At 34.7% G+C, this 17,912-nt stretch overlaps 3 protein-coding genes across 3 annotated transcripts; 1 reads left to right on the top strand and 2 right to left on the bottom strand.

The window, feature by feature from the left end:
• Positions 1-2,815: 2,815 nt before the first annotated feature.
• On the bottom strand, positions 2,816-7,497 carry LOC107002875. The gene is made up of 7 exons (XM_015201071.2): positions 7,268-7,497; positions 6,157-6,740; positions 4,902-5,589; positions 4,721-4,821; positions 4,527-4,616; positions 3,838-3,965; positions 2,816-3,674 (listed from the first exon to the last, which is right to left on the bottom strand). Exons 2-7 carry the CDS (start codon positions 6,712-6,714, stop codon positions 3,548-3,550), a joined length of 1,692 nt encoding a protein of 563 aa, XP_015056557.1. The 5' UTR covers positions 6,715-6,740; positions 7,268-7,497; the 3' UTR covers positions 2,816-3,547.
• Positions 7,498-7,677: 180 nt separating this feature from the next.
• On the top strand, positions 7,678-12,409 carry LOC107002866 (TMV resistance protein N-like). Its single transcript, XM_015201059.2, has 5 exons — positions 7,678-8,475; positions 8,814-9,915; positions 10,081-10,515; positions 10,605-11,552; positions 11,645-12,409. The coding sequence occupies exons 1-5, from the start codon at positions 8,027-8,029 to the stop codon at positions 12,374-12,376; spliced, it is 3,666 nt and encodes a 1,221-aa protein (XP_015056545.1). The 5' UTR covers positions 7,678-8,026; the 3' UTR covers positions 12,377-12,409.
• A 56-nt stretch (positions 12,410-12,465) lies between these two features.
• Positions 12,466-16,224, bottom strand: LOC107002882 (nucleolar protein 56-like). Its single transcript, XM_015201082.2, has 8 exons — positions 15,941-16,224; positions 15,167-15,381; positions 14,844-15,001; positions 14,264-14,451; positions 13,938-14,190; positions 13,641-13,789; positions 13,399-13,533; positions 12,466-13,103 (listed from the first exon to the last, which is right to left on the bottom strand). The coding sequence occupies exons 1-8, from the start codon at positions 16,143-16,145 to the stop codon at positions 12,745-12,747; spliced, it is 1,662 nt and encodes a 553-aa protein (XP_015056568.1). The 5' UTR covers positions 16,146-16,224; the 3' UTR covers positions 12,466-12,744.
• Positions 16,225-17,912: the final 1,688 nt, after the last annotated feature.

Genomic DNA, 17,912 nt, shown 5'->3' on the forward strand with positions numbered 1-17,912 from the left:
TAAATTTCAATTAGGATATTTGAAGGCATCTTAATTTTAAATTTTAGTTTATGAGGTATTATATTTTCTTGAAAAAGATCAAAACATGTAGTCTTATTGATAATCAAATACCAACAAATTTGTTAATGGAGATAAAATTTAAATTATCTTAGTTCGAGAAATACGTTATTAACGGTCTATAAATTATTCAAAAATATTTCATTAACGGTCTTTTAATTACGAAAATCTAAAGAGAGAAGAATCAAGAAAGAAACAGAATTGTACTTGTATTATTTATCAATAAAATCACAATTTTTCATATTAATTTAGGATAGTGATTGATTTCAATTTTTAACTTTTAAATAATATTAACAATTTATTTAATTTTTATCAATACGTAATATTTTATTCATCTGAAATGTCGTATACATTCTTTTTAAAATAATATTAAAAAGTGTATTACACGTACTATTGAATTCTCAAACTAAGTAAGTGATAATTTATGTGTGGAACTCACATTTTCAATAACTTAAATATGAAACTAAAAAAAAAATTAAGATGTATTTTTTACATTTTACTCTATTAATAATAATTAATTTACATTAGTAACTCTAACGACTTGATATGATAAAGGAAAATAATAAAATCAGATTCAATTTCATCTCAGTAAGTTATAGCTTATTAGTTATTACAACTCGAAATCATTTCAAATTTCAATCGAGAATTAATAATTTCAAAAAAGAAAATAAATATTTAATCAAAAAATTAATTATTTATTACCATAATCTTCCATATAAGTTTTTCTCTGAAACTCTGTAATTAACTTGTCCCAAATGTATAAATATAAAACAAACTTGTCCCATTTAATAGTTCAACAACAAGATTGATTGTTTTGCTTGTTTTGAAGTAACCAAAAAGAATTTTTTTAAGCTCATTACGACATTATATTTTAACCTAAAAAATATAATTATTTCAAATCGTTAAAAAAAATAACCTCCGTTCAAAAAAAATTTTAAAAAAATCTCTCTTGGTGGGAAAGAGGTTTGAAGGAAAAAGATTCTGATGGATATGATTCTTTCTTTCCTGGTCTGTAAAATTTTGAATTATGAGAAATTTCTTTTTAACTTTATTAGAATTTTTGGTGGAAAATATATATTTGGTTGAAATATTCCAATCAATATCAGTACTATGTTTAATAACTTTGTAGATAAAAACAACTAAACACATCTTTTTCTTTTCTATAAAAAGTGAAGTATATAAGATAAATAGTATTTTTAGTTACAACCTTTATATCCAACATAGTCACTTAAACACATTAGGTTAACTATGTACTTTTTGCTTTATATTAAGCGTAAAGTTCACTGATTATGAAAAAGAAAAAAGTGTTTAAATTAAAAATTTATCCCTCAATCTTCAAATATACCACCTAATCATTTTTCTCTTTTTCCTTGCCTGATAAAGATCACAAACCTAAACTTGAAAAATAATGTTAATTAAAGTAATATTAAAACGGTTTTTTTTCTTTGTTAGCACATCAAATGTTGATTTTGCTACCTAATAGAAGATTAATTGAAAAATTAATGAAAAGATTAGTAAATATCAGAGTTGTCCATTGGAATAGATTAATGAATTATCTAATAATTTTGTCAATCTCAAGTAAACATCAGTGTAAATAAACACGTTATGCCACAATTGTTTATAAATTTGTTAACCAAAACACTTCCAAAAACAATCAGCCAAATTACATTATTATATTAATTAGATAGAGTAATAACTAGTCAATGTGCTATGAGAGAGGCTTCGTATTTTTATTTAATCAACATAGTATATGAGTGTGATTGTTCCCAACTTTATACATTATAGTTAATTTTAATGTTGGTGCTTAAAATCCGCAACAGAGTTATCACTTTATTGAAAAGTTACATTGTTCAAGACTTTACTTAGTTAAATTAATATTTTTTTTTATTGAAAATTTCAATTTCACCAGTGTATTAAATGATTGCGACTGATCAACAACTAGATCGAAATTAATTATATATTAGTAAAATCTAGAGGATATATAACCTAGAAATGGGTCTCAACTGCCCCATTGCCAACCCTATTAAATAAAAATGTACATATCAAGGACATGAATTGAAAGATACCTATACTATATTTACTTGAATATGGATCCTCATCAATTCCCCTGGACCACAAATCTCACTAATGATTGACTAATTAAGTTGGACATGCATGTTTAGACCAAGTCCTTAACAACTCAAATGCTTACATTATTATTATTAACTTGATATTCTCCATTTGGATTTTGGACCACCTTTATGAAGGACAAGTAATAAAAGATCATTTTCTACAGCACAGTAATGTCTGATTTTGCAGGTCATAGTACAGCAACTTTAAGATGGCATTTTCAGCTTTCCATAAGTTGGTTTCGGTCTCCTAATGTATGTTACATAGACTTCTTTTCGATGGCATAATACATAAACATGATTCTTAATTAATTGGCTTCAACGAACAATCATGCTCTCCAACTTTAAATGTGTATAACAGCACAAGTAAACACTTAAACTTATATAAAATAATACATGTAGTCCTACATGACATAATACACGTAGAATGCCATGTAGTATACAAAGTTGACATGTAGGATGAATGTGTTTATTTGCTCAATATTATACAAGTTTAAGTGTCTACTTATGCTCATTGAAAGTTAAAGGTCATAGTTGTCAACTGATATCAAGTTAAGGGTCATGTTTATGTATCACGTCTTTTTTAATCTACATATGCCAAATGTGATGATAAAAGGTGATGGTTTTTCCATACCAATGGCACCAGAAGATCGACACCATAACTGATGTTAATTTATAATTTAAGATCAAAGTTTACAGATTTAGAATTGGGGTTCTTGGGTTCAATTTCTCAGCTGGAATATACTGATGTGTGCCTTTACATATTCCCAGGAACAAGAACTGAAGAGTGACAATATTGAATATAGGCACTTAATCAAACGGAGTAATATTCAGCACATCATTACAGCTTAGACATGCATTCCACTTCAAAACGTTTAGATAAAAACTTTCATCCTTGAGTTCCATAGCTCAGCAGCATGACTGTTCTGAATACCAATTATCCCTATGTACCCACATCCGCCACCTCTGCTATGGACAATGTCACCAAATAATGGATCGTCGAGATCACCCTCAGCAATTCCATCCATGTTCAGCCTGATCTTATTGGTTGTAGAGGTGACCGAGAAAGGTTTCTTCTTATACTTTTGTTCACTCTTCCAAGCACAAATTCTTAGAGCATTTCTATTCAGAAGGTGCACCGTAGATTATGTGTGATTCATCCCACTTTCAATTGAGCGGACAAAAGACTCTGTTATGAGATATTTAGTAGCTTTATGAAGCTACTCTACACATACTAGAATTCTTGGTAAACGGGGCATAGGCACAATGATGATAGGAACACAACCATTTCTTTGCAGTTCCCACATGAATCTCTACAAATAAAGTCCAAGTGCCCATTAGTATCAGGGCTGTGAGAGCTCTGTTCAGCAAGCACTTAGATGTTAAATCTTCTCACGTATTGCCTTGTAGCACTGGAGACTGCAGAGAGGCAGTTTTGATTTGGAGTCTCTGTATTTGTATGTATTCATACAAGATGGACCGGCACATTTCTCGCGAGGAGGTGGATAGCTGAAAACCCAGATGAAACCCAAATCAACAGGTTTATAAATTAGTAATCAGTATTTTAATAAGAAGGAAGGGTGGGGGTGGGGGTGGGAGGATTTGAATAATAGAAAAAGGTCCTCGAGCATGCAAACTTCAAGAATAAGCATTAAGTCCTACAGATCATCACCTGCAAGCCTTAGGTTCAAATATGCTTGGGAGTCCCATCTCATTGGGAAATATCACAACAGTACCAGAAGGACCCATAACCCATCTGATAGCATTTGATGATAGTGAAGAAGCTGCTCCAGTTCTTTCCTGAACGCATAAAAATATGCACAAAAGAAAAACTGTGACATACAAACTAAAGAGTACAAGTGCAGAAGAAAATTTAGTAGTGCAACTTTTGGCTCCTCAACAAGGAAATACTCTCTTTAAAGAGCAGCGACTTCGCCCTAACGATTTAAAATTACATGCAAATGGGCAAATGGCCATACATCTGGATGTGCTCATCTAAGGATGTCATAGACACTTTAAAAGACATACGGTGCAACACTCTTCCAAAGGAGTAAGGAGCAGAAGGGGGAAGAAGCTCTTTTTGCCATTGCTGGGGATGGTGACCCAAGGAAAGTGGGACTGAGAACTGAATGAACTAAAAGGAAGTATTCATATAGATGGCAAGAAGGGAGGGAGAAACTGGAAAAAGAAAGAAAGAAGAATCTTAAAAACAAAAACATAGAAGTAGAAAACAGAAGATAATAGGTGTGCTAGATTTCGACCCAAAAAACAAGTTCTTGGGAAATTTCCAAAAACTATCAAGTAGGAGGGGAAACATCAAACTAAAAAAAATTCAATTCTTTGCTTGTTTTGTACTCTTACCTGTGCTAACTCCTCTTGACGCTTCTTAATTTTATCTTCTCGCTTTTTCCTACTAGAATCTTGACTTAGGATTTTCCTTATTGCTTCAGCCTGCAAAAAGCTATATACGTTAAACCATTTACGTAATAGCTGTATGGAAACTATTTGGACAATGAAAACACATAAGCACATAAACTTGAGTAAGATGTATACACCTCGGACTCTCGAGCAGCCTTTTCAGCTTGCATCCTGCGTCTTTGCGCAGCCTCAGCTTTCTTCAACTGCTGTTCCACTTCAGAGAGCTTCTCCTTTTGTTCTGCAAGCAGATTACGCTAAATTTATCAGCTGATCCTCAGTTGAAATATGTAAACCATAGAGGACGGAGAGAATACTCACTTTTAGGTGGTGCAGGTGGAAGTCTATGGGGAAACTCAACTGCACTCAAGCCTGCACTGCAAGAAATATCTTTTCCAGATCGAAGTGCCTGCTGGCGAGTAGTCACGGCCATTTTTCTCCTTTCAACTACTGAGATATCAGCTAATTCCTTTAGTTGTTTCTTCTTCTTGGGTACTAACTCAGTATCAGAAACCACCACCTCTTCATAGTCCGAACCCTGAGATGCTCTTTCAGATTTGGATTTCTCAATCCCTTTAACTGCTTTAAGCGAATCGTAATCACTCAGATCTGCACTATAAACTTTGCTAGTTTGACTTAACACCCTTGATATCTTCCGCTTTTTTCTACATCCAACTTCATCATCATCCTCATAGCCAGCACTATAACCAGCAGAATATTTGGAAGACCTGAGCTTCTCCAGGTAACGGATCTCATCATCATCATCATCCTCAGTGTCTTCATCATCGAATGTTTCACCTGATAAATGTCTTTTTAGCAGAGACTTGCTTTTATGAGATGCCTCATATTTTCCTAATTGTTTCAAAGGGGCAATCTGCCCAGGTAACTGATCCGTCGATGAATCCACTTTCCCAACACCAAAACCAGTTTTAGCAAAATCCTTCCAGGGGATACCTCGCAAGCCAATTGCCCTTCCACAATAAGAGGAATGATGTCCACCTGTATTCTGCTGTGGAATATAAGAAGAAACCTAAATTAGCCTCTAAAAGACATCAATCATCTGTAACTTGAGGAATCTAAACAGAAGTCTTTAAGCAGACTGCTGAGGAAGTGGTCTTATAGGTGACAAGTCAAATTCTTTTGTACTTAGGTGGTGCTTTTATGTTAGACATTTATCAAGGAAAAATAACATGCAAATTTGGATATTACAGCCACGAAAAGGAGAAAACTACTTAAACGAGCTAAAAAATTGTAGACAAATTTGGATATTACATCCATGAAAAAGTGAAAATTACCTAAAGGAGCCAAAAAAAATTGCTGATGGACAGGCAACGGGAACTCTAGAAAATTTTCAATATGACAAGTCCATTCAAGACAACTTAGGGAAAAGTTCATAAATAAGAAAAACCAGTTAGGTCACAATCTTCTAGGCAGCATCTAGTAAATACCTATTGTATGCTGCACCATTTCTTTAGCGTTAAACCAAGGTGCATCCCCAATCAGTATGATGCACATCTTAAGTTTCATAAAGCAAATGTGTATAAAGGGGCTATCACACACGAAAATAAATAATGACCTTGGGTTGCCATTTCTGAGGGGCATCTGAAGAGGACAAAGACTTCGTTGAAGAGGATCCAGCGACAGAAGTGTTTATTGTTCTTGTAACACCACCAACTTTGAGTTTCACTTTCTTGACTTTGGTGTCATTCCCAGCTCCATCTGATACTACTCCTGGCATTCCAGAATGATTACTGCACATCACAGTTCCACTTTTGGGATCCTCTACCCGAGATGTTGCTTGGTCAGTTTCACTAAATCTACTCATATCTATCTGACCATGCTTTTGCTCGGTATCACTGGAACAGGAGTACCCAGAGTTCCCACCTTCGTCACCAAACTCACCGGCAGCCTCAGCTTCACTGAGGTTACTATAAGATGTTCTTGAAATATTACCATAATCAGAATTATCACAACTAGATGCTTTGCTCAAACTATCAGATGGTGGTGTTGATGAAATGGATGAATTATCACGACAATTTAGATTCAACTGAGACTCCTTTTGAGGCCGCCGATATAGATCAGTTCTCTGTTTCCTAAATGTGTTGCCCAACCCAAAACCGCTGAAGTTCTCCATAGAAATAGAGAAGGTACACGCAACAGCTGCAGTAGGCAAAACATGCAGATTAGAACTTAGCAAGACCAATCTTCACATACATGGTAAAACAGGAAAGCTCTAACTTAAACCCTATCAAGTGAGATCAGTGTATACATAAATATGTAGAAATTTCTTTCACTTAACATTGCTAAGAATCCTTTGAAACAGAACAACCAATTTTAGAGGTTACCAATGATTAAAGATTGACATCAAGCAAATATCTGTTCTCAACCAAAATGCTAGCAAGAAGATTCTGGCGAAGTAACACCAAAATTTTTATGCCAAATTTAAAAAAAAAAAAAAAGAAAGAAAGAAAAAAAGAAGACACTAGATTAATGTAGCCAAAATAGCAAAGATGTTCTTGATAAAGTGAAACACTTCATAGTATCCTTTCTAGTCTAAGAGCAACTTCTTTCCACTTAAAAGCAAGAACTTCCACCATGAATTTTAGTCAAATATCGCCCTAAATCATCAATATCCCTAGAAAATACATCAAAGAACCAAGAAAATAAAGCCAAGATTGAAGCTTTACCTTCTAGGTATAGTCAGGGCCCTTGAGGTAAAAACCCTCAAGAACCCTAATATGATCGGAGACGGAGGTACGAGCGTTAACCGGCGGTGTTGATGTATAGTTGAGAGAATTACGTGGCGACTTCCCAATCACCTTCTTGCTCCCAAGCCCGAGGTAATCACAATCAAAATGTTCCTTTTTCAGTTTATTATTTTCCTTTGTAATAAAGTGGGAATATTTTGGGATGATTTCAAATTCAAATCATAGTAATTTTTAAGAAAATTAAAATGTTAAAGTTGATCCATGAGTTCCCATTTTATTTAAAAAGAACTCATTATTTTAATTTTTGCTAGAAATATTATATACTTGACATGAAATATTATTCGTACCACGTGAAAAGACAAAAAATTATCTACTAAAAAAACACGGAGATTTGTGATTTGTGGATGCTCTTGTGATATTCGGATATCTTTTTCCACGAACTATGATTTGCTCAGTATAAGAAATTAAGAATATTTTGATAATTTTTTCAATTTGTGAATTTTCATGTTTACCAGAAAAAATACAAAATTAAGAAATTCAATTAGATGTTGACTATGAGGTTCACAATCATTGTACTACTATAAAACAAATGGAGTTCCAAAGCTGTGTTGATGCAATTCTGCAAGTCTTGTTTTTTTCTTTGGTTGAAAACATTGACTTTCCTTATCCATGTAGTACCTCTGGCTATGAATTTTGCTAGCCTAAGATCCTCAATTCCAGTTTCTTGAGTTTTGCTCTATGGCTACTGAATTCAAGTCTCAAGTGTTCTTGAGTTTCAAGGCCAAAGATACCGGCATTACTTTCGCAGATCATCTCTATGAAGCTCTGGCTGGAGCAGGTTTTGTAACATTAAGAGGTGGCGATGGAGACGAGGGAGGAGAAGAAATCAAATTGAAATTACAAAAGGGTATTGAAGAAGAATCAGGGATTTCAATTATAATCCTTTCAAATGATTATGTGTCTTCAAGTTTGTGTCTTGATGAGTTGGTAATGATCTTGAATTGTAGTAAAAGAAGAACAGTCCTGCCCATATTTTACCATGTGGATCCTTCTGATGTTAGGAAACAGAAGGGGAGAATTGGAGAAGAATTTGATAGGCATGAAGAAGCTAAGGTTAAAAAATGGAAGGAAGCACTCAAACAAGTTGCAGACTTGGGAGGAATGGTCTTACAAAACCAAGCTGATGGGTGAGTTCATTAACTTTAAATGCACTTTGAGAAATGTTTCATATGAGTTTATTTTAAGCAAAAGTATCTACTTTATATAGAGTTGGAGCAAATTGTATTTGATTGGTAGCAATCCTTATTAGAAAGAGAGAGAGGGACTTAACATTGCTAAATATAATTTGCCTTCATTTGTCCTGCATTTATGAACTTAGCATGTCTTTATCTCAAGTCTTTCTGATAACAATTTCTGTACACTCTATTAGGAGTCTGTGTTCCAATTTGCATGATTAAGTTCTCGATTCCACGAACTCACAGAATAACTGTGTTGGTTACTTTTCCATTTTGTTAAAACATTTCAGACATGAGTCCAAATTCATACAGAAGATCCTTAAAGTGGTTGAGAATAAACTGAGCAGGCCAGTTCTGTATATTTTCCCTCATCTGATTGGAATAGAACGACGTGTCGAAAACATCAACTCATGGCTAGAGGATGGATCTACTGATGTTGACACTCTTGTTATTTGTGGCATTGGTGGAATAGGCAAGACAACAATGGCAAAGTATGTGTATAATTTGAACTATAGTAAGTTTGATGGTAGCAGTTTTTTGTCCAACATTAGAGAAAATTCAACACATCATAAAGGTTTAGTTACTCTTCAAAGACAATTTCTTTCTGATATTTGCCAGAGAAAGAAGAAACCTATGTTTTCAGTGGACGAGGGAATGACTGAGATGAGAGATGCTGTAAGTTGTAAAAGAATCCTTCTTGTTCTTGATGATGTTGATAGCCGCGATCAATTGGATGCTCTACTGGCAATGAAGGACTTGTTATACCCTGGAAGTAAAGTCATAGTGACAACTAGGAACAAGAGATTGCTTAGGCCTTTTGATGTGCATAAGCTTTACGAGTTTGAAGCTTTGAATAGAGATGAATCAGTTGAGCTCTTAAGTTGGCATGCATTTGGTCAAGATTGTCCTATTAAAGGTTTTGAGGTATGTTCAGAACAAGTAGCAATCGATTGTGGAGGACTTCCGTTAGCACTTGAAGTTCTTGGTGCTACTTTGGCAGGAAGAAACATAGATATTTGGAGAAGCACAATACAGAAATTAGAAGCAATTCCGAATCAGCAAATTCTCAAGAAATTAGCAGTAAGTTATGAATCTCTGGAGGATGATCATGATAAAAATTTGTTTCTCCACCTAGCTTGCTTTTTCATTGGGAAGGACAGAGATCTAGCAATAGCTATTCTCAATAGGTGCAACTTTTACACTGTAATTGGAATAGAAAATCTAATTGACAGAAATTTTGTAAAAATTAGTGAGTCTAACAGGTTGATTATGCATCAAATGATTCGAGATATGGGAAGAGACATTGTTCGCCAAGAATCACCAATGGAGCCTGGGAAACGCTCTAGACTATGGCGCTCCAAGGATTCCTATAATGTCTTAATCCAGAACCTTGTAAGGAATTCCGTCTCATATGGCTGATACCTTATCCTTTGTTGAGATTAGCGTTATTCATCTTGTTTCAGTAATTAACATAGTTCTCGTTAAGTTAAAATGAAATGGGTTGAAGATGAGTACCTTTGCCTTTTACTCATCGTTTTCTGTCTTCTATCTGAACAGGCCACTCAAACAATTCAGGGCATTATCCTTAACATGGATATGCTCAAAGACAATGACATAGTTAGCTCAAGTTTTTCTGCCACTGATTTCAAGAAACACAAAACAAAGAACTTTCTCAACTATCGTAATCCTCAGAGAGGTCAATTCAAACAGAAAACGTCTGGTTTTTCCCCATGGCATTTGTCAGATGTCAAAGAAGTTACAAATCAGCTGGTTCTGGGAACTGTTGTGTTTGAAAAAATGCAAAAGTTAAGACTACTTCAGTTTGATCACGTTGAGCTTCAAGGATCTTTTGATGTTTTTCCTAAGAGATTAAGATGGTTGCGCTGGTCAGAGCTGCAACTAGAATGCATGCCAATTGATTTTCCTCTGGAGAGCCTTGTAGTGATTGAATTACAGCATAGCAGATTGAGGAAAATCTGGCATGAAGTCAAGGTACGCTAATAATGTGATTCATTCTTTAAGGTGTAGCAGAAACATAGTTTTGTCTGATTCTGTTTTCATTTCTATCTTTTGTCATTCAGTTCCTTAAATATCTGAAGATTTTCGATCTCAGTCATTCCTACGAGCTTCTAAGAACACCTGATTTCTCTGGACTGCCCAACCTTGAGAAATTGATCCTTCGATATTGTACAAGCTTGATTGAGCTTCATGAGACCATCGGATGTCTCGAATCACTTCTTCTGTTGAACCTCAACAATTGCAAAAATCTGCAGAGACTTCCAGATAGCATTTGCATGCTAAAATGTCTGGTCACACTAAATATCTCTGGTTGCTCAAGTCTTGAATATGTACCGATGGATCTAGATAACGTAGATTCACTGAGAGAGCTCTATGCTGATGAAATTGCAGTTCATCAAATGGTTTCTACTGCAGAAGAGGTTCAACCGCGGTACGGATTCCTGCGGTCCTGGATGTGCAAGGGGACAATATGTCCTAAAGTTTCACACATTAGCTTACCCAATTCTTTGGTTACTTTGAGTCTTGCTGGATGTAATCTATCCGACAATACTTTTCCAGTTGCTTTCAATAGCCTCTCCTTATTGCGAAACTTAGATTTGAGCCATAATAATATTTGCAGTCTGCCAAAGGGCATAAGTTATTTTACTAGACTTCAAAAGCTAGAAGTGGAAGGCTGTGAAAAGCTCAAATCTCTCATAGGGCTTCCCAATATAGAACATCTCAATGTTACTAACTGCAGCTTGTTAGAGAAAATATCATATCAATCTAAATCATCTAGTCTGAAGAATTTGCTGGTCTCAAATTGTGTTGAATTGGTGGAAATAGATGGAAATTTCAAGTTAGAGCCCTTGAGAAATACTGACGCAGGGATGCTTTGCAAGCTAGGCTTGTGGAACTTGGCTCCTATGGACAATGTCATGATCAATCTTACATCTAACATACTGAGCTACTACCGAATACACAGTAAAGGGTGGACTCCAAGAAGGAAGACAAAGAAATTTGTTCTTCAGGTATGTCCTGCTAATTATACCTGCAAATATCTACTTGCAATAGAATTGAAGACAGGAGCATATAGAAGTTTTATGAGTTACTTTTTTTGCAGGGACTGTACCAACCAGGCATATTTAGCACTTTTCTTACTGGTGAAAGAGTTCCTCCTTGGTTTAGCTCAAAGTTCTCAAAAGAATCAAGTGCATCCTTCAAAGTACCTACTTGCAATTCCAGAATAGAGGGATTGAGTTTTTGCATTATGTACAAACGTTCCACAATTGGGCTTTCACCGAGCATTCTCGGTCCTTCACTGCTAACTCCACCTCCAAGAATTTCTCATCTTGCCAAGCGCAAAGCTCAAGGAAGACCACTTCGTTATAGGCCGGTGGAAAATAAACCATATGAATCAACTTTTGATTGCCCATGCATTACAGTTAATAACTTAACTCGAAGTTTGAAATGGTCTTACCAGCCCTTGTTCTATGGAGTTCCAGAAGGGAGAGAAGGAATGATGTGGTTAAGCCATTGGAAACTAGAGAATCAGTTGAGCAGTGAAGATGTTATAGAGGTCACAGTTACCGCAGGAGATGGTATCACAGTTATGGAATTTGGGATCAAAATTGTGCATGTTGAAGAGACAAAAGTGCTAGGGAAACCAGGCTGTGAAGATGCAAGTGCAGAGACAGATATTGTCAATCCATTTTGGGATGTTAATTTGGTACATGCCACCACTTCAAAGGATACTTTTTCTGTCCGTCTTCCTCCTACTTATCGTTCCTTACGTGCTGCTCATGAGCTATTTATGGAGAAGGCACTTAAAAGAAATATGTCAGACTATAACTAAGAAATTTATTACCTTCCATTATACACACTAAAATGCATATCAAAAAAAAGAATAATGTAAGATGGTGGCAAGGAAAGCAGAAAACAATGAGAACTTAAACAGTTCACACTTATATTGCATGAAAGTACCTTTTTAAATCAGGTACCCAGATGATCTTAACACTTGAGGAATAAATCTACGTGAAAAAAAGGCACACCTAAGGAAGGGAATCATGATAAGACCATCCTGATAATAATAAATAAGAGGAGTGTTTGATACACGAGAAATTGAAAGACAGCCAAAAATCTAACCTAGGAGCATACAGGCACTATAAGAGGTGACCAATAACCGTCAAAATAACAAGACCAAGATTAGAAAAAATTGTACATTTATTCATCATCTTGAACTTTGGACTTCTTTTTCTTCTTTTTAATTTCAACAGCAGCTTGGAGTTCCTCTCCATTGTCCTCCTTGTTCTTCTTTTTCTTCTTCTTCTTTGCTGTTCCATCCTCGAGCACGCCATTACCATTACCAACAGTCTGATCCTCTTCATGCTCTGCCTCCTCTTCTGATTTCCGCTTCTCTTTCTTCTTCTTTTTCTTTTCAGACTTGGGTTCTTCAGAGGCATCACCATTTGTTTCAAGTGGTTTATCCTCGATCATGGGTTGAGCATATTCCACCACATCAACTTTGGATTTCTTTTTCTTGCTTTTCTTTGTGGAAGGCTCATCCACGTCCATTTCTGTGTCTGCAGTGCACACAAATACTACATCCTCAATACAGAAACCAAAATAAGGACAACCAACAAAAAAATTGTCAGGAATGAATTTCAACCAATGTTAGGCCAATAGCACTTACTGAACAAGTACAACAGCAGCATGGCACAACATTCAAAATGTTTATCATACAGGCAGTAAGTTATCAAGAATGTGCACCATGCAAGTACACTTACAAAATAAGCAGTTCATTATGTTTTGTTTAAATTGTTCAGCATAAAGATTGCTACTCAATATGGTACATAGCTTCATGATCCCAAAACTCACCTTTATCTTCGACGGTTTCAATAGCAGCTTTCATCACATCTAGGTTTTTTCGTGGTGCAACCCCCTTGTCATAGAAGTCTAGACGCTCCTCAACTTGTTCACGGAGTTTCTCTCCAAAAGTAGTAGTACTCTTATCTGTGGATAAATATGGGAAGTGAAGTGAAAAAGAAAAAAAAAAGAAACACAAAACCACTGGGTAATGAAATGATTAAATGTTTGCCTCCAGTCTTGCAGAGACTAACCTAAGAAACAGTCGAGACGAGAAGCAATAGAACACTTGTTTGCAAGATAACGAGCCATTCGACCTTTATTACGAGCAGAAGCACGGCCAATGAAAGAAGAATGGAATATGAGTCCATATTTTGGTGTATTTCCTTTGGTTTTCAAGGCCCTGAAACAAAATTACAGAAAGTGACACTTAGAATGTGATCAGACAAAATGTTGGGATCAATAGCAGAATGAAATAATCTATATACCAGAAAAACCTAACATGAGACGATGAGAGCAAGTGCAAACAAAATTAAATAAGTGCAGATCACCTGAAGAGTGCCTTCTCAGCACCCAGGATCTGAAGGGTAGAAGAAGGGCACTTCGCCAAATTTGTGAGACTACCAGCATGAGAAATTAAACGAGCACCCACAACTTCACCAATCAGAGCAGCCAAATTTGGTGCTATGTCGTGCATTTTGGCGACAAGATAATCATAAAGATTCTTCCTGTATTCAACAAGGTCCATTACCCTCTGTGCAAATAGCTTGACATTAATCAAGTCAACTGGTGACAAATCCTGGCCTGGGAATAGAACCAAAACGTTAGCAGAAGGAATGAGCACCCATCAATGACTTGAGAAAGGATAATATCATACCCATGGAAGCTTTTGCAGCTTCTACGATTTCTTTTGCTTTATCTTCATCTCCGACTATTTCAGTTAATGCTGAAATTTTGTCTTCAGACAATTGAGATTTGTCATCAACAAATTTTGCAACCTTGGCATATAGATAGTTGTCATTGACAATCTTGACCAACTCAGGGAAATGCCAAGAGTACCACTCTCTGCATCAATAAGCATTCGACAGGAATCAAATGGACTGAAATGGAGGGCAGCATTCAAAACAAACATATACTTCATCTATATTGCAGAAAGACATCCAGACGTAAGGACATTGGATGGCATACATGACTATATCAGTTACAGAGATAAATTGAACTGATAGAGAAATGGCCAGGACATTAGAATCATGCATCAGACTGTCCTTGCAATTACAAGCATGTGTCATGTTCTCTTCTAAGGTGAATAAACATATATTCATGTGACTTGAAAACTACCAAGCATAAAAAATGGAACTTGATATAAATACCAAAATGATTATGGTATGGCACACTATGACTGTGTCATGTTAAAACGAACAACACATGGATCTAGATAAGGCAAAGAGTAAACATACCTGACTCTCATGGCAAAGGTATTTATATCTTTATCAAGAGTATCAAGTAGGACAATTGCCTGAGTGACCATATTGTCAACACGATTTACATTGAACTTGACCTTTGCTCTGCTGTAACTATGACTCAGACCAAGTTGGGCTTTCTCCGAATCACCAGGCTACAAGAAGTTCAAAAGAATCGAGTAAAAATTCAACTATCTGAAGATGTTTTCAAACTTTTCAGATACATAAATATGACTGCCACATGTAAAATAATCATGCAAAAAACAAAATGTGGAATATCGCAAATATAAACTGTTTGGTAAGTGAATGAAGGAACAAACCTTAAGGTTTTCAACAAATTTCTCAAAATGCAATCGTACTCCACGCAAAATCTCAAGAACAAACTCGTTACTTTGGCAAGGAATCTTAGTAACTTCATGGATATGTGACCCAAGCTTAGGCTCTGCCAATCCTAAGCTGAACTTAGCTTTCTTACCCTCCTTGACTTTTGGGAGACTACGCTCCAAAAAGTTCTGTAGCTCCTCAGTCATTTGACCTGTAAACCCAATTCCAAAAATCCATTCAGAACAATAAACTCAAACAACGAAATAAAATGAAAACTAGCTCGCCCTGACAGATGATTGCTGCATAAAAGCAAGTACCAATAGTAAATGTTGATTGGTTACCTGGAGAATAAAGTAGATTAATACTCCCAGCACTAAAAATACATTGTCGATGTATAAAAAGTAAATCATATATATTTAATCTTCTAAGTTCTTTCAAATAGGTTTCTTTTTAGCATAAATACTTGCAAAAGACAACCAATTGAAAATAATCTTTAGTCAAAGTTCAAAGTAAAATTGTATGACAGTCTGAAAATCTTGGAAATCTTGGAATTTGGAAGAAGGCGAAAGAATTACTTCAAAGAAACCACAAACGCACATGCAGACCTCATATGTCACTAACTCAGCCAAAACTATAACAACCTGAAAGTCCATTAAAATGAATTCGCTAAAACCGCACATGCAGACCTCATATTCATAAAAACTTGTACACAAAATAAAAAAATAAAAAAAAGTAAACAAATGTCATTAGCAAAATTTACACTAGCTGACCTTCAGAAACAGCATTGCATTGATTTAGGGCATCAAGAGCGGACTCAAAAGGGTTAAAAGCTTCAATCTTTACAACTTTCCCAAAGCGATTGAGGTCATCGATTGAGTTCCGGACTGCCTCCGTGTTCTGCCCTATCTCATCAATCCCGTGAGCCAAAAACAAACCGTACCCAGACGCCGACTCATACAATAGATACAGCGCCATTGAATTTCACTTCTCAATCCCTCCCGATGTTTGCTCAATTGTAGCGGAAGAGAACACGTCTAGGGTTAGGGTTTATAAGAGGTTTATAGTGGTTTTAAGTAGGAAAAAAAAAAGGGAAAAGGAAATAAGGCTTGGGCTGTTGAAAGAAATAGAGTTTGGGCCGCATTGAGTAGGCCCATCTTTTGGGCTATTCCATATTACACTGGGCTGGGCTCAATTAACAGTGTGTAGTATTCATATGTGGATTTACCTGATCTTTGATATCCCATAATTCAATACAAGGACTTTGAGAGTGTGTTTATGAAAATGAGGTAAATGTGCTTTAGACGTGTGGAATGATTTAAAAAATAATAAGTTTTGAGTTAAAAAAAAAAACTAAATAATTTTTAATTCAAAAATAAAAAGTAAGGGAGACCTACTTTTAGTTTTAAATTTTTTGTAAGTTTTTAAGGCATAATACATAAGCATGATCCTTAACTTGGTATCAGTTAGGAACTATGACTTTTAATTTTGATTGCGCACAAGTAGGCACTTAAACTTGTATAAAATTGAACAAATGAATACATTCGTCCTGTGTGACAATTTTGTGTCCTGTGTGGCATCCTACATGTAATATGTCAAGTAGAACAGATGTGTCTACTTGTTTAATTTTATACAAGTTTAAGTGTCTAATTGTATACACTTATAGTTGAAGGGCATAGTTATCCATTAGAACTAAGTTAACAGTCATGTTAATATATTATACATATTTTTAACTTTGTCAAACACATCTAAAAATTTAAAATATTTTTAAAAAGATCTAACCTATTTTTAAGTCAATCCAAATATATTCTTACCAAAAAGTGTATATGTTATTTAATCTTATATAAAAGGTGGGATGCCTTTAAAAAAAGTGTACTATCAATATAAAGACTTGTCATATTTGAGAAGGTTGATATGTATTTTCTCTTCCACTTTTAATTGTTATGTTATGTTTTTTCGAAAATTAATTTAATTAATTTTTAAAGTTATATTAGATTAAATTATATTGATATTTTAAATAAATATTTTAGATATTTAAAAACTGTACGAAAAGTACTATATATTGTAATTTTTTACATATCAATATATTGAAAAAAATACATCATAAAATATAATCAAAGTTTTTATGGTTTGCCTCTAAAAAAGAAAACTATGACAATTAGAAGTTTGCGGAGGGAGTAATTTTAAAATTCCTCTGTCCATTATTAGTAAGTCTTTTTAAGAGGTTGTTTGGTAGAGTGTATGAAAATAATGCTCAATAAAGTGTATTAGTAATAGTTGCATCAGTAATGTTTATATTTATTATATTTGCATTAGTTATGCATTGATTTTTTTTATGCATTGTTTGATTTGACATATTAAAAATAATATGCAATATATACAAATATTTATCTACTAAAATATTCTCAACGATTATGGTGAAAAAGATGTTAAAGTACTGTTAAAGGATAATTGAATCTTTACAATAAAATAGTATATAACGAATGCTTATACATAAAATGAAAAAATACACCAAACAAAGAATTACTAACAACACAAAATTTAATACATATATTATTTTTACTAATATACTTTACGAAACGATCTTTTATCATGTCATTAGAATAGGGATTCATCTATCAATTATTAGTGTTGAGTAGTTACGATGCATTGCACTATTCATGAATATCAAGTTATAAGGTGGGTAGATATTTATTCTAAATGAATCAATTTCTAGTATTAAATACTTTAACTTAGTAATCAAGA

This window comes from Solanum pennellii, chromosome 1 (assembly GCF_001406875.1).
Source record: "Solanum pennellii chromosome 1, SPENNV200".
Classification (NCBI taxonomy): domain Eukaryota; kingdom Viridiplantae; phylum Streptophyta; class Magnoliopsida; order Solanales; family Solanaceae; genus Solanum; species Solanum pennellii.

Excerpts from the sequence above, each read along its gene's own strand:
- LOC107002875 (XM_015201071.2), bottom strand. The coding sequence starts at position 6,714 with ATGGAGAACTTCAGCGGTTTTGGGTTGGGCAACACATTTAGGAAACAG. Across the intron at positions 3,966-4,526 it reads GTCAAGAGGAGTTAGCACAG|GAAAGAACTGGAGCAGCTTC; the intron begins GTAAGAGTACAA and ends TTATGCGTTCAG. Across the intron at positions 3,675-3,837 it reads TTTGAACCTAAGGCTTGCAG|CTATCCACCTCCTCGCGAGA; the intron begins GTGATGATCTGT and ends CTGGGTTTTCAG.
- LOC107002866 (XM_015201059.2), top strand. The coding sequence starts at position 8,027 with ATGGCTACTGAATTCAAGTCTCAAGTGTTCTTGAGTTTCAAGGCCAAA. Across the intron at positions 10,516-10,604 it reads AAATCTGGCATGAAGTCAAG|TTCCTTAAATATCTGAAGAT; the intron begins GTACGCTAATAA and ends TTTGTCATTCAG. Across the intron at positions 11,553-11,644 it reads CAAAGAAATTTGTTCTTCAG|GGACTGTACCAACCAGGCAT; the intron begins GTATGTCCTGCT and ends CTTTTTTTGCAG.
- LOC107002882 (XM_015201082.2), bottom strand. The coding sequence starts at position 16,145 with ATGGCGCTGTATCTATTGTATGAGTCGGCGTCTGGGTACGGTTTGTTT. Across the intron at positions 15,002-15,166 it reads AATTTGTTGAAAACCTTAAG|CCTGGTGATTCGGAGAAAGC; the intron begins GTTTGTTCCTTC and ends AACTTCTTGTAG. Across the intron at positions 13,790-13,937 it reads GCTGAGAAGGCACTCTTCAG|GGCCTTGAAAACCAAAGGAA; the intron begins GTGATCTGCACT and ends ATTTTGTTTCAG.